The 24,256-nt window shown below is 46.4% G+C and overlaps 2 protein-coding genes across 2 annotated transcripts; both read right to left on the reverse strand.

Annotated features, from left to right (window-relative positions):
- Nucleotides 1-535: 535 nt before the first annotated feature.
- On the reverse strand, nucleotides 536-9,438 carry LG13HXorf65 (linkage group 13 CXorf65 homolog). Its single transcript, XM_048514009.1, has 6 exons — nucleotides 9,414-9,438; nucleotides 8,672-8,758; nucleotides 6,258-6,392; nucleotides 4,679-4,747; nucleotides 2,131-2,252; nucleotides 536-661 (listed from the first exon to the last, which is right to left on the reverse strand). Exons 1-6 carry the CDS (start codon nucleotides 9,436-9,438, stop codon nucleotides 536-538), a joined length of 564 nt encoding a protein of 187 aa, XP_048369966.1.
- A 1,991-nt stretch (nucleotides 9,439-11,429) lies between these two features.
- IL2RG (interleukin 2 receptor subunit gamma) lies at nucleotides 11,430-23,981 on the reverse strand. The gene is made up of 8 exons (XM_048514658.1): nucleotides 23,635-23,981; nucleotides 22,996-23,086; nucleotides 21,239-21,414; nucleotides 19,647-19,789; nucleotides 18,041-18,203; nucleotides 15,072-15,183; nucleotides 14,047-14,131; nucleotides 11,430-12,086 (listed from the first exon to the last, which is right to left on the reverse strand). Exons 1-8 carry the CDS (start codon nucleotides 23,867-23,869, stop codon nucleotides 11,901-11,903), a joined length of 1,191 nt encoding a protein of 396 aa, XP_048370615.1. The 5' UTR covers nucleotides 23,870-23,981; the 3' UTR covers nucleotides 11,430-11,900.
- Between the last annotated feature and the right edge of the window lie 275 nt (nucleotides 23,982-24,256).

A 24,256-nucleotide genomic window follows, 5' to 3' on the forward strand; every position in this document is an offset into this window, starting at 1 on the left:
ACTTTTCTTATGATGACCCAGCAAATGCCACTAGATTCCCCTGACTTTTTTTCCAAAGAGGAAGGGCTACCAAACAACCAGCTCAGAGGGTGTGCATCAAAGGGAGGAAGGAATGCACAAGTCTGCACAGGCCTTGCAACTGCCCATCAATGCTCCCCCCACCCCCCACCCCCCCACACATAACAGTGCTGTTTGCTGAGAGCTTCTTTTCACCATGTTCTGGCAAATCCACTTTCTGCTGCAGCTTCCCTTCAGAGCTTCCAATCAGAAGCCTCCCTGGTGACATCAGCTTTAAAAACAGAAGGGCTCCAGCTCTGAATGCAAAATGGGTTCAATAGATAAGGCAGCTGCAATCCACTCTCCGCTCCAAAGTGCTTTTTTTCCCAGCATCCCAAGAAAGACAGGAGGCCTGAACACTCTTGTAGCCAAGTGTTTATTCAAGCACGGGGCAGAATGGCAGTGAGCTCTGCAGGTCCAGTATCTGGGGCCCCACAGACCCTTCCTGGCTCCCTCTGGCCATAGTTTCAAGCCTTTTTTAGCGGTGCTTGTCCTTTCTGCTGGCCTCCATTCTGCCCTTGGTGGCTCCGGTCAACTTACGAGGCGCGCCATCCTCGTCTGTGCCACCCACCGCACTCACTCCAGCCTTTCCAGCACTTCTCCCCTGAGCAGAGAAGACAGTGGCCGTTACGGGGCGCAGAGGCAGCGCCCGAGGAAACCATTGTGCCTGGGGGGTTAGGAATGGATGGAAGTGTCCCAGGGTTCCAGATCAGCTTCCTCAAGACAGGGCCTTGATCACATGGACTGAACCACAGACAGGGAGGGTGGTAATGGTTCTTCTTGGCTGGTTCAAACTGCTATTGAAAAGGGTCCATTCAGGAAAGCTTGCATAGCCAATAGTGATAACCGGATTATTTTTGTGGGGTTGGGCAAGAAAGGAGAAAGGGGCTGTTTGCAGACTTGGAGACAATTCCCCCGGCTGGGCCACAGTGCCTGCATGACAGACACCCACAGTTCAACAGCCACAAACTAGGAAAAAGCTGCACTTGCATAAGTCACATCGGTAGACAACTGGTGAAGGCATAGCAATTCTGCTAAAGGAAAAGACAATCACCCCCTGGCTTCTTTTTAAAGTTGCCAACAGTCCTGGAGGGACTTACAATCTCCTTTCCACTCCTCCCCCAATCCTTCTGCCCCCAAATCCTTACAAATGGTGTTTGTAAGGCTTCCAAAACCATAGGGACATTTATGAAGATTTGGGGTGGAACCTATGGAGGGCAGGGCTTGGGAAGTGACCTTAGCACAGTATAATTCCATGGAGTCCACCCTCCAGAGCAGCCATTTTCTCCACAAGAATTGATACCTGTAGTGTGGAGATCAGTTGTAATTCGGGAAGATCACCAGGCCCCACTATCTGAAGTTGGCATAGGGTTGCCAACCTCCAGGTGCTGGCTGGAGATCTGCTGTTACAACACATCTCCAGGTGACAGAGATCAGTTCATCTGGAGAAAATGGCTGCTTTGGAAGGTCGACTAAGACAACTATACGGCATTGGAGTCCCTCTCTCCCTTAAACTCCACCCTCAAAAAGGTCCAGGTATTTCCCAACTCTGGCAGCTTTAGGTTGGCAACCATATGTCTGTGTGGCATGTATGAAGTTTGATGGTGAAAAAGAGTTTGCCACTCCCCAGGTACAACTAGTTGAGCTGGACTGGGAGCCAAGAAGGAAGGTGCTTTTTCACAGTTCATGAGACAGGCCTCGCTTGCTGAAGAGGGCCAAGATTTGGACCTGGAGGGACAGGAGTGAGCTTGTTTATCTAAAACAGCTGGTTCCGAAACTTAGCATGGCTACCAAATCTCAAGTTTGCTGTGCTTTCCAGTCACGGGATGATTGGGCAGGGGAGGAGAGAAACGGAGAAAGAAAGGCCTAGTGTATTTGTCCTCTTACATTTTCTAGTTTCCTCTACACTTCAACCAACTTCTCAGTCAGTTTCCCCTCTGATCACAGGCATACCAGCCTGGTTGTCCCTGTATTATGCTCCAGTAGTAGGAGCGGCAAGTACTCCACAGTTTACATTAATCAAATCCTGACGCCAATTCATTTGTAAGGATCAAACAGGCACAAAATCCTCACCACCACCTGGCCTGCCATGGAGGAAAGGAGAGCCTCCATAGTCGGGGGTTTCTTGCCGTCTTGGTTCCGAAGCATCTTCAGGCGGCTTCGCTCCAGAAAGTCACACTGGTTGCGCAGGGAATCTGCAGGGAAAACAGGGATGCCTAAAAGAGACCTGGACTGCATATTTTTAAAAGAGCCTTCTCCATGCACATTTATCTCTTTAGGAAATTTGCTTGCTGCCTCTTCAGAGAATGCTCAAGGTGGCTAACACAGTAAAGCATGATAACAGCATACGACACCATAGAAGTCATAGTCATGGTGCAGCCCACAGGCAGCTATAGTACAGCAAGAAACAAGTGCCCCCCACTGCCGCAGCCACACCCATGAGGCACCAGGCAGCTTAGGATACTGCCTAAGGGCCCTGCCAGTCATCACCCTCGCCTGCGGTGGCCAAGCTCCCTCCCCAGCACCCAATCACGTGCCCCCACCCCCCAGCCCTACTGAAAATGCAGCCAGGATGTCCCTCAATTCATGAGGTAGAGCACATGGCATGGGAAGCTGTCTGACAGCTCCTTGCCCTGCAGACTTGGGGTGAGCAGTGAGGCACCTTTGTGGCAGAAAAGGCGCAGGGGGTACTACAGGGCAAGCACTTTGCATAAACAATCAGCAGGGGAGCAAAGTCCACTCTCTGTAGCTGACCTCTCTCAGTCCTGAACAGATACCCCATGTCCTCAGCCAGGACCCAAAGGGACAGCTGCTTACTGACATGTAAGTAGGGAATTGTTCCCCCAACCTCTTTCCCCCTTTCCTGTCGTCCATGGCTAGGTGCTACCCCAACAATACCCGCTCCCACACCCTAGTCGGGCAGCCACAGGGAGCGGCAGGAGCCCTCCATCCCTCCTCTCACAATGGCCCCTGTGCACAAGGGGGTTTGGTGAATGGGAACTGTACTGGAATAGCTGCCCGATTAAGGAATCCAAGGTTTCAGCCATGCACTGGACTGGCAGTTCAGGCGGCAGCTGGGCTTCCCTGCAGACAGGGTGCGATGGGGGGCGGTCGTGGAGCTCCATGCTGAGAGAAGTGGATAACCATTCCCTTGCAGGAGGAGGCACCCGTGGAGTGGGTGCCCAGGTGGATCCATCATTTGTTGTTGGTTTGGAGACAGACAGGTAAGGGCATATTGAATGGCAAGAGCCTTTGCCAAGGAGGGCTGCCGTGGCAATAGAGGCCCAGCCCAAGGGCCACTGAGTGTTCATTCTTTGGTGACCCCTGAGGGACCTGTCAGCACCCACCAAGGAGTTCTTGGCCCCTTGTCACCGACGGACAAGTCTGTGTTTTGTCATTCTGCAAGGAGAGCTCTGGTTCTGACCACTGAACCTCTGTGCCACACTATGCCCTGACTGCAGAACATGCCTGCCTCCGGAAGGCATCAGGCCTACAGCCCCTCTTGATCCTTTGCCTCATTTGGAAGCTGCCCCAGGAGAGGAACACCCATTTCTCCTGAGGTTATGCAGAGATGGATTGTGGTTTTCTGCCCCCTGAAGCCCCCAATAAAGTGCCTTCATTGGCCACAACTGTGTCTTTGTGTGTGCCTGGGTGCCCTTTGAGGGTTGTTGGGGAGAATGATTTGCATCACAGGTGCTGCAATCTGCCTACTCATTCTTCTATAACCTGTCATACATCTGCTTGAACAGACGGGGGCGGGGGGGGGGGTGTCCTACGTTCTTGGTCACTGAACTGTGTGACCCAGTCACTACCACACTTTTTTGCTGCCAGCCACAGGAGAAAGCCAAACAGGGAGCAGAGTAGAGGTGCCACAGTTACGGTGCAGCTGGTCACCGTGGTCAGGCCCTTAGGAGTTCACTGCCCATTCCCCAAATGTTGCAAGTCTCGGCTATTTTTGTTTTCACCAAAGACGTGTTGGGAGACCACTATTCTTTTCACTTTGCAGTCTGAGAATTGTATCTGACAAAGGCAGTGAGCTGCTTTGCTTAAAGGTTAGTGTTGGGTTATTACTGACCCATGAGGTGATGTCACATCATGATCAAAATACAGTTTGGAGTAGCTCTTAGGAGAACAGGAGAAGACTTAGAGCTGTTTCAGGATCAACCAGAGATCTACTGGATGTTAGCAACTGCCTGGACTTGACATGAGATGCAGCCCCTACCCATTCACCTGCACCCTGAACTCTAGAGGACAGACCATCCTTGTGCCAGGCCCAGGGTCTTGCGGCATCAGTTCTGCTCTGACTGCCGGCTCAGTGGCCTGATTATCCCTCTTTCACCCATCAGTATCCGAAGAGGCAGATTCCCAGTGCTTGGTTTTGAGAAGAAGAGATTCAGCGATGTTCACATCCGTCTGGATACACCTCAGTTCTGGAAGGAAGTGCTCTTCCTGAGGTGGGGAAACTCTCCATACTTACTGGTGAAAGACAAGCATTTTGCATCTGCTCAAGAGTATTTTGCATCTCCTGTTACTTTGTCTGCCCCAGGGATGAGCTCTAGGAGTATTAGAAATGGATGTCAAGACAGAACCCCAGTACAGACTTAGCCCTGCAGGTTCCTACCAATCAAATCCAATGGTGGCTGCTTGAATATAGGGTGGAAAGCCCGGTAGCCATTTTCTTGTTTGGTCCCTGCAAAGAAACAGGCCCCCATAAGCTGTTGGGACTTGTTACATGTGTCAGGATTGTACTTGCATTATATTTCTACTCAGCAAAGCACTGAGATAAGGAATGAGTGCCTCTGATTGATACTTTACAAACTAAACTTTACAAACGAGCCCTTCGGGGAAGAGGCGGCCTAGAAATCTAAAATATAAATAAATAAATAAATAAATATAATCAATGACCTTTACTGCTAATAGAGAGGTTGCAGACACTTGGATAAATGCAAGTACTAAGCACCGCAATTCAAAAAGGATATTGAAGCTGGAACAGGTCGAGAGGAGGGCAACCAAAATGTTCTGGAATCCATACCCTACGAGGAGAGACTTAGGGAGCTGGGTATGTTTGGTTTGGTGAAGAGAAGGTTAAGAGGTGACATTATAGCCATGTTTAGATATTTGAAGGAATGTCACGTTGGTGAGGGAGCAAGCTTGTTTTCTGCTGCACTGGAGACTAGGACCGGAGTAATGGATTCAATGTGAAGGAAAAGAGATTCCACCTAAACATCAGAAAAAATTTCCTGACAGCAAGGGCTGTTCGACAGTAGAATGCACTGCCTCGGAGTCTCCTTCTTTGGAGGTTTTTAAACAGAGGCTGGATGGTCATCTGTCAGGAGTGCTTTGATTATGCATTCCTGCATTGCAGGGGGTGCGACTCGATGGCCCTTGTGATCTCTTCCAACTCTATGATTCCTATGATTCTATGATTCAAGACCGGGTACCTCTTGGCACATCAAGGAAAGGAGCAGAGTGACTAGATATGAGGGTGCAAACAGATATGTAACATGATCAATTCTTTAAAAAGTGGGCATGCATTAACCAGGGAGGATCACACTCTGGCTGACAGGTAGGCAGGTGGCTGTGTGAACATCTTGTGTTCGTTACCAAGGGGTGGGAGGAGTAGGAGAATGACCACTGCTAATTTGCATATCACTTTATGGAAGACACATACTTAAAATGACTGTCTGCCTACCATATGTTATTGTAACAGCGAGGGCTAAATCAACCTGGTCAGGCAGGCTGGGATCTGGTTTTGTGCATCTGTTCTTGCCCATCCTTTTCAACAATCTAAGGAAAAGTCAGTTTCTTTTTAAAAAATCTAATCCTTGTAACTTCAGGAGTGAGAAGAAAAGCTTAACATTTTAAAACGGGTGTCTACAATCTGTGTCTACAACGTTGTTGGTGACCCTCAGGAAAGAAATCTGTGTATGCCTGACTACTCTTTTGAAAAGAGAGGGTTGTGGCTCAGGATAGCACACATGTTTGGCATATCAAAAACTCCCAGGTTTGCTTGCCAGATAAAAAAATCTCAGTAGTTGTTGCTGAGAAAGTTCTTCTGTACCTGAACCCTTGGAGAGCCACTGTGAGAGGAGAGGTTTTTGGACTAAATAAAATAATCAGTTTCATTCAAATAGTTTTGGGGCTGGAGCAATGATGAATTGCTGGCCTGCTGTTGTGACTTTCCCAGACCTTGTGAATACCTGGGGCGCCACGTTCTACCCTACAAATGTAGTAGGTTATTCGGGGGGTGAGAAACTTGGTGGCACTTTCTTCTGGGAACTTGACCAGGAAAAGCAGCTTCAATGTTCCATTTTCTTCACACAAGTCAATAAGTTCTGAAAAAGAATCAAAAAGATGGTGTGTGGGTGTGGATTCTTGCCCCTGAGTTGTCTCCCCACTTCACGCTTCCATTTACTGTCTGGACTTTGCCCCACCTGGCTCAAACTCTCAGATCATCTATGGACCAGCTTCAGTCTGTATTCTAACTTGTATCTATGTGACTTGTGAAAGTAACAGTGATTCCGCCCAGTCTCTTTAGGCACAACAGGGATCCTGAAATCTTAATAAAGTGCTTTTAATAAAGCGCTTTTCGAGATCAGACCAACATTCTTTGCACTGCTCCATATCAACCAGGGATCCTGAAACATTAATAAAGTGCTTCATAAAGTGCTTTTTGAGATCAGACCAACATTCTTTGCGCCCGTATCAACCAGACAGGCAAGCATTACCAAAATCTTAAACTCTGCTCTGCCTTCTTACATTTCAAGTTGCTTCTTTAACTGCTTCTCTATTCTGATTTTAATTGTTAAATATTTGATTTTTTTAAAGAAAAAATATTGTATTGTTTTACTGAGCTTGCAATTTTACTGTGAAGCAGTTCAAACATAATGCGTGGAGAAGTGGTTACTGCACAATGTAAACAGAAGAGGGTTCGTCATCCCAGGCACCAGCAGGAACCAAGTGGTCCACCAGGAACTGAGCCATGATTCACTGGTGGACCTCCATCCACCTTCAGCCTAGTTCTGACCTAGGAATAAGAAATAAAATGTAAAACCTTCACAAGTTAAAAGATATGACAGAAGTGTCTAGTCAAGTTCTTTGCTCTGCTTTGCTCTGCTTTAAACAGTTGCAAGTGCTGAGATCAAAACCTAAGCAGGAGGATCAGTCCCACACAGGGGTAGCCATTTCCAAATAGCACTCAGGAAAATAATGAAACACAACTCTCATTGGGAAATCAAACCTCAAGACCAAATTACACGACACTGACACACCTTGAACAACTGTTCTATCGCTGACCTCTTTTAGATTATAAAATGAGCCCAAGAAACAGACTGTTTTCTGCTTCTTTGGCAAAGAGAAAGGGATCAAGGAATTTTGTGTGTGAGAGACACAGAGGAGGGAGAACATGAGCCAGGTACACCTAAGAGGAGAACAGCAGCCATGCTGAATCAAACCAAGGATTCCAACAGAATTTAACCATGAGCAGCAGGACACTCCAAGATCAGCCTTCCCCTTGCACATAAACCTTCAGAGAACATTTGGTTGGCCAATGACATGTGCAAAGCATAACACTGGATTAGACAGATCATGGGTCTGCTCCAGCATGGCTGCCCTTATCTTCCTTGCTAGATACACTCAGCATCTGGTATACTGCCTGTGGGCATGGAGGTTCCATATAGCTGTTGCGGCTAACCATCATCTATAGATCCAGACCACTATGATCAGTTACCTCCAGCAAGCAGAACCAGGTGTTATTCTTTGTCTCAGCAGTTAAAATTCTGCTCCAGGAAAGCCTTTTATCTCTCCCACCTACGGATATCCCCATGAGCAATTACACTAAGCCCGTGTGGGCAGTTTCCAGCTCAGGTAAAAGAAGTCCAAACTGTCTGCAAGATTTGAAATTCTACATCTTCCCAATATCTCCTGTTTCTGTATGTTTCAGTTATTGTTCTAAAAAATATGCAATTTTTACTGCTTTGATGGATATAATTCCTCAAAGAATGCATTTTTAGTACGGTGATGTCACCAGTGTCAGCATTTTGCACCTGGAAAAATGTGATGCTTCCTCAGATGTCAGGTAATATCTTCTTCATTAGGATCAACCAAAATATAATTTAGCAATGCAAGCTTGCAAGTTCCCCAGAATTCTTCATCAAGAGGGGAAATGTTCATTACAAACTACTACCCAAAAAAAGGGATTGGGGGAAGGAAGAAAAAAGATATTTCATTTTCAGGGCATGGTGGAGAGGCCTCTCTCGTACTATATGAAGCAACTTTTTTCTTTCCTAAACTTCTTTTCTTGTTTTTCTACAGATCCAATCTGATGAGGAGTTCTGGGGCTCTTGAAAGCTTGCTATTGTATGATGGTTGGTCCTAATAAAAAGGGTATTAAATTACAGTTTTTGGAATTTTTCTGTGGACCAACATTATATACCTATAATCTTAACCCACCCCATTATGTCCACAATCTGCTGTGCTGAGTGCTGCATAGAATCTGGGTTTTGCAGATTCTAAATCCACAATCATGCTCCAGCCCTCCAACAGCCGCTCTGCGAAATCCAAAGTAACAGGCACTGCCCCCTTTTGGGCTTCTGGAATCCCACGGTAATCTCACCTGACTTGTCGAGTCCTGCCTTGTCACGTATGTAATTCATTAATAGTAAGAATGAACAGTTAATGTTGGCCAGGAATTGTTGGTTGTCTGCAAGAGAAGGAGCGGAGATGGCTGCCAGGGCCCTGTTTCCCGTAGGCATCCCATCAGTGGCCAGAGGTGGCTTCCCATGCAGTACCACGCTCTGCAATCTGCCCACAATTGTGGCAGGTTCTGGGTTACTTAGCATTCATGGCGTAGGCACTGATATTTTTTTTCTCCCAGGGTAAAAAATTCTTTTCATTTCCAATGTGAGGTTTTCAAAAACATGCATGTTTTTTTGAGGGGGGGGGGTGATGACACTGGTGGAAAATGGAATGGAGAAGAATAGTGTTTCAGGAAGCAGATCCTGACATGTAGCAATTATATAGTCAATCAGTTTGGCAGAGCATGGTATCTTAATTATAAGGGGCTGGGGGGTATAATGGTGATCACATGACTAATGAGCTTTTAAAAAAACAATCATAATGAAGCTGAATGAGCAGTTAAATTCTTACAAGGGATGGGTAGCAAGTTCTCCTGACCATCCTTTTTGTGCACCTACCAATTTAATGAAGGACCAGCTGTGTTCTTTTAGAGATGGTGCCCCATTTACATCTGTCCAGGCTCCCAATCCCAATCGCCCAGAAGCTGCTGAATGCCTTCCTTACTTTCACTCCAGCCAAGAACCATGTCTATGGGGACCTGTGGCTGATTCTTGCCTTACCTCCATGTTTTATGGTAATAAACATGCCCCAGCTGCCTTTTGCACTGCAGGACAGCTCTCTGCATGTTGAGCAGCCCCGGAACCATTGTGACATCTTGTAACTCCACACTCTGGAACAGTTAGTGAGGTCAACAATGACACAGTTTCTTCAGACATTCAGATCTGGCCACTGTAAGGTACAACAGTTGGACCTTGTTGGGAGCAGGATGGCTTAAATCAGACTCAGGCTCATTCCGCACATGCAGAATAATGCACTTTCAAACTGCTTTCAGTGCTCTTTGAAGCTGTGCAGAATAGCAAAATCCACTTGCAAACAGTTGTGAAAGTGGTTTGAAAACGCATTATTTTGCGTGTGCGGAAGGGGCCTCAGAGTCACGATGCAAGAAGGATATGTAGGAAAGGAAGCCATAGGTGGTTTGTGGCTTAGCTATAGGCATCAGAGTAAAGATAAGAATGCTAAGAGTCCCAGCTTTACCAGGGCAAACCAAACCATGATTAAAGACCTTGAAAGCAGAAGATGTGCACTGGAAGCAAGGCAGGATATTGAGGATGAAAAGTACTAGGCCAATCTACTTGCAAAGGTGAACTTGGAGCTTGAAAATATCTGGATGGGAGATCTCCCTGCCACTTGCTTAAGTTCCAACAGCAGGTAGGTGTCAGACAGTGTCCCATGCCACATGCCCTACCCTATGGAGTCTGTCACATCCCACCAGGGATTTTTATGTGGCCAATGGGTTGGTAGGGAAGGGACTGGGGTTCTGGTTTGGTCTCCCCATTGGCATGCCACTTAAACAACCCTTCTAGGGGCTTGGGTGCTTAGGCTGAGGTTGTACCAAAGTGGGAGCTTCTCTCCCTCTTGTAGTGGCACCCAATGGAGCTGTGCTGATGATTTTGCTGATACAACCTTGGGCCCAGGAAAGGGGACATTCTTGCACCCAAACTGCTCAGGGAGCCACATCTAACCATCCCTGACCCCAGGAATGGCCATTGCCCCCTTTGGCACTGGCACAGGCCCCTGCACCTGGGATACACCCACACATGGCTGCCACACAGCTGTGCTGATGTGGATTCATGGTGCTGCTGCCACATACCAGCACAACTGTCCCCCTTGGCCAGCATAATTGGCCTTGCGGTAGCATGAGGGCCATCAGCACCAGAATAGGGGTCACACTGCTCCCTCTGCCCTTTAGCCTCCTAAGACTGTACTGCAAGTCTCCCTTTAAAGAAGGCGCTGATTAAAGATCTCCCGTCATAAGGTGCCAGTAGATACCAAATTTTGACAGCAGGGCTACTATAGCAGTTTGCAGACACAGAAAACTGTTAGCCTGGCCCCTGGTGCATCTCTGCTGTTGGTGGCTGAAAGATGCACGACACATTTCAGCCCTGCAGAATCAGGGTGGCCTGAAGAGCCAGATGAGTCTCCTCTATCTTTGGGGATTTCCTGATGTTGACCTGACTAATCAGTCTCAGATTAGGCAGTTTATTGTTCCATTACAAATTAAACTGCTTCCATTCTGCCTGAATGACCAGCTTTCCTCTGGGCTGTCACTTAGGTGTCAAATTCACGGCCCTCCAGATGCTATGGACTACAGTTTCCATCATCCCCTGCCAGCATCATGCAGGTGGTAGCTGGAAATCTTCCTGGGATTGTAACTGACATCCAGGTGATAGAGGATATTTGGAGATACTTGGAAAAAATGACTGCTTTGTAAGGTGGACTTTATAAGCATTGAAGACCCATCTCTCCGCAAAACCCACATGTACGGAGAGATTCTCTCCTGCATCCAATTAGAGGACTACAACATATTTTTAAAGGCTTTCTCTGTGCAGAACTGTTTAAAAACAAGAGTTCTCCATGAATTATCAATTAAAGGGGAGGGCGGTATACAAATCGAACAATACAATACAATACAGTTCTGATAATACAAAAAGTAAGGGGGTGAATATGACCCTTTGAACTATTAACCAACAAACCAGACACAATTCCTGTAGAAACTTTTTATTTTTTACTGAGATAAGAAATTATTCTGTGTATTGAGAACAACAGGAAAAAAATTACAGGACTAAAAAAGTTAACCCCACAATCATTGTGAAGATAAATGCTAAAATTATAAAAGTTCCAAGTACAGATTCCATCAAAATTAGGTCCCCCTGAAGTCACTATATAAACACCTCTGAACTTGGAAGAAATGTCCCACAGAGATAATTATGACAAACCTGTTCATTCTTCATATTGTGAGATTTAGTTCTGGGCATAAAGCCACTAATTCATAGTTATGTTTCTCAATGATGTAACAGCGAGTGCATTACTGAGAAAAAAAGCTAATAGATATTTTCTAGAAATTATCAGGCCTGCTTTTGTTTAACCATCTAAACCATTAACACTCAGAGTAAGTGACTGCAGCAGTGTGAGGAAAGTGTGTCTGCTGTAACACAAGCTCCAGCCAGGAAACACTCCACACTTATAAGCGGCTGGTCTGACTTGCTCTATTCAACGTCAATCTTGAGGACAGAGTCCGTGGAGACTGCAGGCACCTCTCCGGCTCTGCCCAGGATGTCATTGCCCAGGGGCAAATATCCTCCACCAGGAACCAATTCTGTGACATGGCAGATGCTTTCACGGTAGCTAGACTTGAAGCTCTCCACAGCATCCTTGGGGACTCCAGCCCATTCCTGGGAACAGAAATGGCATATTGAGAAGAACACGCCTCTCCTTACCCCCTACGGATCCCCCAAGGATCCGGATCCCCCAAGGATCCGTATTGGGACCAGTGCTCTTTAACTTATTCATAAATGACCTGGAAGTAGGGGTGGGTAGTGTGGTGGCCAAGTTTGCAGATGATACCAAATTATGTAGGGTGGTGAGAACCACAAAGGATTGCGAAGAGCTCCAAGCGGACCTTGATAAATTAGGTGAGTGGGCTCAGAAATGGCAAATGCAGTTCAATGTAGCAAAATGTAAAGTGATGCACATAGGGGCAAAAAATCCAAACTTCACATACACGCTACAGGGGTCAGTGCTATGGTCTGAATAGAGGAAGAGAGGGATTTGAAGCGTCTTAGTTGATAGTTCCATGGGAATGTCAACTCAATGCATGGCAGCTGTGAAAAAGGCAAACTCTATGCTGGGGATAATTAGGAAAGGAGTTGATAATAAAACTGCAAAGATTGTCTTGCCCTTATAAAAAGCAGTGGTGCGACCGCACTTGGAGTACTGTGTTCAGTTCTGGTCGCCACATCTCAAAAAGGATATCGAAGAGATAGAAAAAGTGCAGAGAAGGGCAACGAGGATGATTGATGGATTGGAGCACCTTCCTTATGAGGAGAGGCTACAGCATTTGGGACTCTTTAGTTTGGAGAGGAGACGTCTGAGGGGGAATATGATTGAAGTCTATAAAATTATGCATGGGGTAGAAAATGTTGACAGAGAGAAATTTTTCTCTCTTTATCACAATACTAGAACCAGGGGGCATACATTGAAAATGCTGGGGGGAAGAATTAGGACTAATAAAAGGAAACACGTGTGATTGGTGTTTAGAATATGCTGCCATAGGAGGTGGTGATGGCCACTAACCTGGATAGCTTTAAAAAGGGCTTGGACAGATTTATGGAGGAGAAGTCAATCTATGGCTACCAATCTTGATCCTCCTTGATCTCAGATTGCATATGCCTTAGCAGACCAGGTGCTCAGGAGCAGCAGCAGCAGAAGGCCATTGCTTTCACATCCTGCATGTGAGCTCCCAAAGGCACCTGGTGGGCCACTGCGAGTAGCAGAATGCTGGACTAGATGGACTCTGGTCTGATCCAGCAGGCTAGTTCTTATGTTCTTATGTTCTTAAGGTATCCCCACCTCACTCTCCTGGAAGTTTCCTGGTTCTATCTGTTCTGTGGACTGGCTGATTTTTCCCCTACATGCTGGTTCTTCTTTTCTTTTTGCCTTTTGTCCAGTTGCTCAGATGATGTGTGACACAGAATCCTGCTCATGATAATATGGAGACCCAGGGCCTAACCAGATGGGATGCTGGGAATTCTGTGGCTGGCGCTCCCCAAGCAGAGTTGCCAACCTACAGATAGGGCCTAGAGAATTTTCCTGGAATTACAACTGACCTTTCAAGAAAATAGCAGCTTTGGAGGCTGGACTCTGTGGCATCACATCCCTCCTGAGGACTCCACCATCCCCAGGGTCCACCCTAAAATCTCTGTGCATTTCCCAACCAGAGTTGACAACCCTATCCCCAAGCATACTTTCTTTGTAAACTCAGTTCAAGGCTATGGCTCAGAACAAGGGGCTTAATCCTTCCCCAACACACACAAGCACACAGTGCTGCCTTGACACCCATGGTCAATCCGAGCATCACACCAACAGAATTCTCTTTGAAACTTGTTCTGAATCGTTCTTAAGCAAGGCATGCTCTGACCTAGATGACCCACATTGACCCGAACTCGTCAGATCTTGGAAACTTAGTAGGCCCAGCTACGGTTAACACTTGGACAGGGTATCACTAAGGAAATCCAGGATCTCTATGGAGAGGTAGGTAATGGCAGAGTCAACTATAGTTTGGCAGCACTTTACCACCGCCTACATAGGGAACAATTCTCTACTTTTGGACATGATACCATCAGAGGTTCTTACTGAAAAATTGCCCTGGTAGGCTGTGAAGAGCTCTTCAAATTTGTGGCTGGGATTGGGGATTCTGGGCATCAGGACCACCCATACCCTGTAAGAAGAGAAAGTGGGTTAAGGGTGGCAAAGCTGCAGGGTTTGCACTGTAGAGCTTGCAAGGGCTTATCAACCTCCCTGTGAAAAGACCTCATCCTGCATACAGAGGCTAATGGAAGCATGATTCCCGAGTGATTATTCACAGAGAAACTATATTACTGATACATCTAGAGAATCATTTGTTAGAGCAAATTCACAAAAACCAGTTCTATCCATTTATCAAACAGTAATTTGCATTTTTGTCACAGGGTCAGATTAGTTTCCAGTCCATGATGGGATGCATATGGAAACAGCTACCTCTTCACTTATGAAAAATCATCTTGGTTGAGTGGCAGAGCAGATGCACATCTCATGTGCTTGGGTCCCAATGGAGTTCCTGGCCTATCAGGGCCCAGTTTTTGGTCTTGTGGTCAGCCTTTGATCTGCCTCAGGACAACCCAATCCTCTACTGTTCATTCTCCTTAATACCTTTCCATTTCTTTATATGGATTTTCAAATTACCTTTGGAATTGTCCTCTTGAATGAAAATCTAAACTGAGCATCTTCCATTTGTACTATCTCTATGCACATGGTTCTTGGCAGCCATTTCCTACAGGTAAATGTCTGTGAAATTCTAGACAATTTTAATTTGTGCTGTTACATATATAAAATAGCATTTTATTACACTGTTCTCTAATCCTGTGATCCTGCTTTATTGTACATGCTGTGTTTAGTACATCCCTGTGTAGGTTCATAATCCAGTATCGCTGTGTTGATTTATTGCATATAACATTCTGTGTTCTATGTAATCCACTTTGAGTCTCAGGAAGAATAGTGGACTATAAATGAACAAATAAATATATCAGTCAGGCCTGTCCTGGACATTTTAAAATCTTAGTCCTAGCAGTTCCATCCTGGAACATCACCTGCCCCGGATCTGGTCAGTTTCATTCACTCACCTCTCCATACGCATCAGGATGAAGATGAGCAGGAGCAGGAGCAAAAGGGAGACAAATGGGATCAGAACATTCTGGATCCAGAACCACATGGACTTAACCTCTTCTTCAGGGCCTGCAAAGGACAGCCACCCAGAGATTATTCGAAACAGGGCGAGCCTCACCTGGGGATTTCTGTCTTTTGCAATCTCTGAAAGGATGCTGGCTGTACCAGAGTCTGTGATGTTTCTGTACTCTACCTTGCTCTATACCAAATAAATATAAAAGAACAGTAGCCACGGGGTTGCACTCCTGAAACTCCCATCTAAATATTTGCAGCAGGGCTCCTCACTGATTAATTCTGGTCCCACCAGCTCAACAGCATAAAAATCTTTTTAATTCACCAGTTCAATTAATGATGCTGAAAACACTGGCACAGGCTAGCCATATAACAAAATTTCTGGGGAAAACCCTGCTTAGAGTGAAAGCCATGAGGTCCCACTATGGCCTAGTCCAGCAGAGCCCTTTGGCTACTTACAGCATAGAAGCTGGTGCTTCCATCGCCAGCTTCTATGCCTGAAATATGATGACAGCTTGCTGTTTTTCTTTTTGCAGTTTCTGAGAAAGACATCCTTTGCCCGCAAACAATAAACAAACAGGGATCTATCATTCAGGGACTCAGAGATGGATCGTAAAGTTGCACACTCTGCATAGCCCCAGCAGGTGGAGATGGTTCTATCAGACAAGTCATTCAGAGTACATGCACCGGGAAGTTCCATGGAGGCAACTCTGCTTAGTATTTGACACATAGCTAAGCCAGGGTAAAGGAAATGCTGACAGTGACACACGCATTACTCTCTGGGGTAGAACTCTCCTTCCCATCATTCTGCAAAGGAGTGGAAGTGTGCAATCACAATAAAAACCTAGATTAAAAATATTATCAGCAGGCTGCTACCGTTTGTGGGGTTTTTTGCAACCAGCTCCTACCAAAGGAAGGTTGTTTGGCATTATCAGAATGTGTCAAAACCACATGAGAAAAAAGCAGCACGAAAAGCAGTCCTTCGTGCAAAGGTCATCACATTTCCTCCCGCAAAGGCCCTTTTTTGCTGAGCCTCCCCATCCCGGCAGCCTCTCTCGCTGTCTCCTCCACCCCTGGCCTGCATGCTTTGTTCTCTCCCTGCCTGGCCTTTCTGCACACAACACTCCCACGTGTTGGAGTGTGCCTCGCTGCACAAGCTCAGTTTCCATCACTGATTTGAAACAGCCCCAGAGCAGCTAATGCTGTACAGCATCAAGTGCTGAAAGAGTGGCTGCAAGTATAGCAGTAGGGCAAGGCACTGAACACTCCCCAGTAAACCGTTTGAGAGCAGCAAGTGGCCCTAAGTTCACCTAGCAAATCCTCTTAGTCTGATCTGGGACTGTTTGCCTCGGCCTTAGCAAATCTGTGTGCGCACTGTGATAACACTGCATTCCTTACAGTACCAACAAATGTCTCTGAAAATGCAGTCCTATGGTTCTATGCCATCTGGAGAGGATTGGGACAACAACCAAGGACCACAGACTGGTGCATCTTGGAGATATGTCACTGTATTTTTACAAGAGAGTGGAATGTTACAACAGCATATCTCTGAAATTGGCACAATTCTGCCAACGCAGGGGCCAGAACTGGGTGAAACCAGGGGGTGATCAGAGGTGCACTAGCACTTAGTATACTAAGCTCTCTACAACCCAAATTCCATCTCTAACTTTAGCTTATTGTCGTGCTGGGGAAAGCCAAAGTATTCCCACTGAACTCAATAAGTGGGAAAAACAACTGCTCTCTCCGCTGCCTCTTACCCACTTGTACAGCCATTATTGAGCACTAGATTCTAACTCTGCAGTCAGTCATCATTCATTTATATAACTGGATAAATATTCTAGCCAGGACAGCCACCAGATGAGAAGGTGAGGTGTATGGCATACAGCTCTCTTGGGCTCATTCCGCACTTGCAGAATAATGCACTTTCAAACTGCTTTCAGTCCTTTTTGAAGCTGTGCAGAATAGCAAAATCCACTTGCAAACAGTTGTGAAAGTGGTTTGAAAGTGCATTATTTTGCGTGTGCAGAAGGGGCCTAGGCCTCATGTTATAGAAACTTCAAACCATCAAGAAGAGGCTTTCCTGTGATAGGAAATTTAACCGAAGAGAATGGATACTTGGCATAAACAGCCAAGGCTCCACCACATTTGGGGAGTTTTAATCCCCTGAATTTTTAAAGAATTCAGAGTTTTCTTGGGTCTTTCTTCAGATCAGTAAGCAAGTGCCCCCTCTATCCATCCCTAGCTCCCTTTTATGGATCTATTAATCCACATTCTGCCGGGTTCAGAATTAGATACGAAGTGTGAAGTGCACTGACTATTAAAAGTGCTAAGTAAAGGGCAAATATTGCTAAGGCTGATATATAACCTCTTTTCCTAGGGTTGCCAACTTTTACATCAGTCCCTCTAGCTGTCCTTTTAATATCACTTTGATCTGCAGCAAGTTCTAGGTGATGTTATTTGCAACCTTGTCGTGAAAAACTTCACGTGCCCATTCAAATAAACACGTCTCGCCTCTATTGGAAAGATACTACAGTTCTCTTTAGAGTCTAGACCCATTGGCAACCCTACTCCATGAGATGCATACGAACCTCAGTCTGTCTGTGCCTTTTAGAAATCTGGCTAAGAATTATTTACATGAAATCCCCAGGACTCATAGAAATGCAAGTGGGCTCCACTTGGACACTTGGAAATGTGCCTGCCCTGCTCCCACCAGAGAGGAGGACAAAACAGATTCTCAACTGCACACATCATTCCACACTGTGCCATCTTACTGTGACATGCCTTTGAAGATGCCAGAAACAGATGCAGGTGAAACATTGGGAGCTAAAACCACCAGGTCACAGTTCACAGCTCAGAAGACCCACAACAGTCAATTATATATATTTTCTTTGCACTCCATAAAAGACCTTCATACCTTTCCTGGTGATATTTGGCCCCCAAAAGACAGGGCCTGCTGTCAAACTCCAAAGCTCAGTGGTCCCACATTGAGAGTCTATTTTACTCTTCACATAGAAGGCATAGCGTTTCTCTGGATCCACACTGGGTAAGATGAACTTCATCTCTCCTGTTCGTGAATTCTGGAAGGCAATATAGAAGAGGTATGGAAACAGTGGTTACCTCTATCAGCCCAGCTGATTAAGCAGTCAGGTGACCTCAGTTCTTTAGAAGGGGAATACCATGTTATGTCCTGACCTGCTCTTTGACCTTTACTTGCTCTGGTCTGCAGTACATTATGGGTGTTTGAGATAATAATAATGAGATGATGGCAGGTAAGAATATGAAGGCTTTATGGGGTGTTACAGTTGTAAAAGGCCAAACTATTTCCTGATAAATATGGAGCAGGGAAATGCTAAAGAGAAGCCACAAATACTATATTTGTTGGGGGACACTGAACGGCAACATTAGAGATGTACTCTTTTTTTTTTTGAAACAACGAAATCACAGAAAAATAACTCCCCAATCTGTGATCTGAAAAGCAAAACAAAACACACAACTGGAAATTTGGGCAAAAGTTGAAGAGTATGTAGCATTGACTTGCTGATCAATACCCAACTTAGCTGTGACCTTTCAGCTCGGAAATATCAGATATTTAATTCTGAACTTGGCCTTTGAGTACAAATCAAAACTTCCACATAATGGAGCCAAGCACAGAAAGACAAGAAGTTTCTTCAAACTTGGGAAAGCCCCCAGATTTGCAGGAAAATCCTCAAACAAATAAAAAAGAAGGTGGGGGGACTCAAAGTCTTGTGAGACTCTTCTGTTGCACCCTGGACAGAAGTAGCTGGGGGCAGAAAGTGTGCTTCCATTGCAAGTATCCCTCCATCAGCTGGAGGAGGGCTCAAGAAGGAAAGCACATCTGGAACACTGTTTGCTCCAAGCCAAGTTGCCTGATTAGATGTCTGGAGCTATCTGGAGTAGGGAGGCTTAGAGGAGAACATGGGATGTTCCCTCCCTAGCAAGTATTCACAAGATTCCTGGTGGTTTTGTGTAGCAGCAGACTCAGCTACAAGAACATAGATGCTTCTGGGAAGTTCAGTTACATTTGAGAATCAGTATCCCTCCAAGATCAAGATTCTGTCAAACTCCAATTATTAGAGGTTACAGAATAAAACACAAGTGCAGGGAGAGCCCTGTGCCTTTCTGAAAGTTTTCCATATTTTCCCAGGTCACTCTCTATAACCTACAGTGGAAAAGCCAAGAACGAACGCTGCCAACTTCAGGTTGGGTGGAGCTTGGGAAGATAAGATTTGGAGAGGCCAGGAACCTTAGCAGGCTATAATGGCATAGTCTATCCTCTGAAACAGCCATTTTCTCCAGGGGAGAAATGGAGATCAGTTGTAATTCTCAAAAATCTCCTGGCTCCACCTGGAGACTGACAACCCCAGGGTTGGAGGCATTTGTGCTCGCTTCAGACCCAGTGGGTGTTGGTTGCCCAATTAGAAAGCTGCCACCTACAGTAACAATATCATCCCTTCACCACCCTGAACTGTTCTCAGCAGGACAAGGAGAAGAGCCAGTACCTTCCGTTCAGTGTCTGTGTTGCTCTCGTACTCCACCATGTGCTCCAGACAGTGTGTGGCTTTGTATGTTGAGCCCCAAGTCACAAGCAGCTGGTTGTTTCCTAAATTCTGGACGGTGAGGTTAACAGGTGGATTGGGTTTCACTAGAAGAGAAAAAGGTGGGCTGTCTAGATTCTGAGGTGCTTTTGACCATGCCTTTTGGTATTGCTACTTGGAATTTCTGGGTTTCCCTCCTTGCCACCTAACCCTACTGCAACATACATTGCTTTTTCATGGAGCTCTTTCTCCACACTCCCTCCCAAATGGCAGCAGATGTAAAATTACAGTTTCTACATGAGATTATCACACTTCTGCCAGCATTCTGAGTTTTCCTCAATTCTGCTGTAGATAGGGTTGCCAACTCTGAGTTGAAAAATTCCTGGAGATTTGGGGATACAGCTTGGGGAGTGCAGAGTTTAGGAATGGGAGGCACCTCCAGTGGTGGGATTCAAATTATTTATGTAGCCCTCATCTCCTATTAGCTCCCATTGGAAACAATGGGGGATGGGGTCCCCCTTTGGGGGTCCATATATTTGGACCCCCTCAACCAAACTTCACCAAACCTGGGTGGTATCATCAGGAGACTCTCCTACTGATATCACCCAGGTTTGGTGAAGTTTGGTTCAGGGGGTCCAAAGTTATGGACCCTCAAAAGTGTATCCCCCATCTCCTATTAGCTCCCATTGGAAACAATGGGGGATGGAGGCACCCCTTTTGGGAGTCCAAAACTTTGAACCCCCTGAACCAAACCTCACCTAACTTGGGTGGTATCATCAGGAGGGTCTCCTGAAAAATCCCTGAAATTATGGTGCTGCTAGTTTAAAAACTGCGCCCCCTGCTGGCCAAAAACTGAAAAAACACTAAAATACAAAACACACACAAATGAACCTGAAATTTTTGCGCCTTCCATTGGGGGGCGGGGGGCGCATGGGGACATAGGGTACCCCATGTTCCCTAGGTAAATACGCCACTGCATAGAAGTGCTGGCAACCCTAACTGAAGCTTAATGAGGAAGGTGCAAAGTGGACAGAGGGGTGAAAGGAGTTCTTCAGCCAAGGTGCCACTACAGAGAATGCCCTGCTCAACAGGGGCACACACCAGATGAACTCTGAAGACGTAGACCTGAATGTTCAGGCACCAGTTGTCCTAGCTTACTGTCCAGTAACATTCCGGGGGGGGGGGTTCTCCCCTCTTTTCCTGCTTTGCACCTGGGAAATCACGAAGGAAGTGCTATCTTAAACCAAGTAACCATAAGCCTTTGGAGTCTGTACCTATGCTTGCTGTATTTAGCATGGCTATCAACCAGAATCTCCAGTAACAGTAAGTTGCTATGCCTTAGCTGTGACTTGTGCTAGACTCCTGTCCTAGAGAGAGAATCCAAATGGTTTAGCGGCTAACCTTTTTAGGGATATTTGTGTCAGGGATGCTTTTAAGATATGGAAGAGAGTTTGTCACCTTGACAGAAGGCCCCAGTACAGCAGGGCCGTGATTTTGTGTCTCATTCCTCTAGAGCTATGGGCCATGTTAGAGTTTGGTCCTCTAGGACAACATACCTAGGTTGAGCAGGAACATGGGGCTTCCGCTGGAGAGGCTGCTGCCATCGTTGCTTGTATTGACATAAACATTGAAGGACATATATTGAATCTGGCTTCTGTTGAACCAGCATCCTTTGTTAACACCATCACTTTGGAGGTAATGCTTGCACTCCACCATTGGATTTTTTGCATACCTAAGTAAAAAAGATAAGAAGAAAGAGGGTTGGTGTGAACCTTCCTATGCTGTTCTAGGGAGCCTGCAGAGATCCCCATCTACAGGGCAACAGTCTTGCCCAAGGAGGCTGCAGCTTCCCAGCAATCTCCACGGTCAGCTCTGTCTCAGACAAGGCCAGGGGAACCTAACCTTGTTGAATCTGCAGGCATTTTTAGAATTTAAAGAAAGGCTAGTGGGCACCACCATAAAATGGCTGACATGGGGATAGTGAGTCTGGTCACAAAATGCTGCCTCCTTTTGTTGCTCCTGGCATTATTTTCACTGTGGAAATAATTTGGTCTGATGTAGGTTCTCCAACCAGGGAGACTACTAGGGACAACATTCAGTGGTGGAGCTACAAGGGGACGGGGGGCATTGCACCCCGCCCCTTTCCCCCTCACCCTGCCAGGCCTGGCCCTGCCCCACCAGCCTGGCCCGTTTTCAACTGGCAGAAAGCTGTTTTCTGCCGGCTGGAGAAGGTAAAGGGGGCCCCTGCAGGGGGGCGGAAAAAATGGAGTGGTCACACTCCTGCCCAGCTACGATTCTGACAACTCTGCAGAGGAAGGCCATGGCAAACCACACTTGCTTCTCACTTATCTTGAAAGCTCCTTGCTGGGGTCGCCATAACTTGCCTGCAGTTTGGGTGGCACTTTATACACACCCACACCCACAGATTCTCCAACCACACTAGCACTTTGAAGGCAGGTTTTCAAACTCATAAGAAAATGTGTGTCTCTGGCCAAGCTGAAGGCGCATGGCTGTGATGTGCCTGACTGATAGGAGCTCCGCTTTTTGCTACTCAGCCAACTGGCAGGGAACCGTCTGAAGCTCCCTCGTTTATTTCTTTTATGCTCAACTCTAGACCCTGTAGATTTTATCACCAAGACTGAAAAAGCAAACGAGTGCCAGAAGATGATATCAGGCACTGTGGTACCCATGGGCGCCATCTTGAGGAGTTGTTGTACTAGACTAACTTTGAAAACCTAAGCTAAACAAAACAAAAAGAGCTCAAGGGACATTAAGCAGAGAAAATGCAGAGGAAAATGTTCCAGCCACTGTGCAATCAACCAGTATCTGAGCAACCGAAGACTTTTCAGTGGTTGGAAATCTCTCGCACAAAGAATGTGGACAGGTATAAATTCTCCAACCACAGAAGCCTCAGGAAGGAAGAAGTTCTACCTGCTGTTGTGCTGTTGAATCTGGCAACCATATCGGTGCTGAGGCACCCCAATCCACATCAACAATGATCAAAGCCACCAAGGATCAGTTCCTTTAATGTATCTGCTGATCCCAGTGATCACTGACACTTTGTGATCCATAGGTGCATAGCACGTTCTATGCAAAGCCTGCCATCTTTCCCCAGAGATCACCTGTACCAATGGCATTGTTTATGTTCTAGGGGAGACTCTAACCCAGATGTGGACATGTGGCTGTTGGTTGGTTACCAAAGAAGTTTGCTGCACAATCAGAAGAAATGCAGCCAAGGTGGGGGAGGGCTGTTGGATCTGGGGGACAGGCAAGAAGAAGGGGTCCCTCGGGCAATATGGCAAAAGGGGCATACCAGTAGTACAGAGAGTAATTCATGGCTGGTTTCTGGCTGCTGTCCCACTCACAGATCATGTAGTCATCATTATAGACTATGCAGTTCACATCTGTAAAAAAGAGCCCAGAAGGCCTAAGTGAGTTTCTTTCTTTTGTTTCTATTTTTTTATTTTCTTTCAATGCACTGTGCAGCTGGATTTTAGAAGAAGAAGAAGAAGAAGAGTTTGGATTTATATCCCCCCTTTCTCTCCTGCAGGAGACTCAAAGGGGCTTACAATCTCCTTGCCCTTCCCCCCTCACAACAAACACCCTGTGAGGTAGGTGGGGCTGAGAGAGCTCCGAGAAGCTGTGACTAGCCCAAGATCACCCAGCTGGCATGTGTGGGAGTGCACAGGCTAATCTGAATTCCCCAGATAAGCCTCCACATCTCAGGCGGCAGAGCGGGGAATCAAACCCGGTTCCTCCAGATTAGATACACGAGCTCTTAACCTCCTACGCCACTGCTGTTGAATAGGCCCATGTCTAAGAGTTTGTGGATGTGCTCAAATAAAAACTCCAAACCTTTGCCAGGTGAGGTTCCTTCACTATCCACCCTTCTGCCTTCTCTGTGAGCTGCTTGGAGTGGTGGTGGGGGGGGGGAGGGGGGAGGGATGTTTACCTTGAGGCTTAGTTGTGGCTGCATTTCGCTTGCTCAAGCTCACGAACAGCAAGGCCAGCATCAGAAACATCTTGGGTTCCTTGCAGACATCCATTCCTTTTGTACTGGGCCCAACGTGGTAAGAGAGGAGGGTGCTGTGCAGAAGAGCTTCATGCGCAGAATGGAAGGCCAAGCAGGAGGGATGTGGTTTTGAGGCTGATCTTGGGCTCAATGATACTCGACTTCCGCCTATCATGGCTTCCTGTGAAAATCCCCAGCCTTTTGCTGTGAGAAGTTTTTGATAGAGGGACCGAAGACTCCTGAGTCAGCAGATAAAATCTCCCAACAGATTTGGGCAGGCCACATACTAAAATACCTGTTCTAGGAGACAATATAGCCAATGGCCAGAGTGAAGGAATGTGACGACACTGCTTCTCCCACTCTCTTTCAGGCACCACCATATTGTGCTTTTGGGTCAGTTATTGATGATACAGGTACCTCAAGTGCCACGTCACTGTGGAGCATCCAGCAGGAAAATGACCTTGGCTGGAGCTGTCATGGGGTTTAGGGTTGTCAGCTGCTGGCTGGCAACCAGAGAGCAATAGTGGGGTTGGGGCCTGGCTGACCACCAGAGGGTGATGGA

Source organism: Sphaerodactylus townsendi, linkage group LG13 (assembly GCF_021028975.2).
Source record: "Sphaerodactylus townsendi isolate TG3544 linkage group LG13, MPM_Stown_v2.3, whole genome shotgun sequence".
NCBI lineage: Eukaryota > Metazoa > Chordata > Lepidosauria > Squamata > Sphaerodactylidae > Sphaerodactylus > Sphaerodactylus townsendi.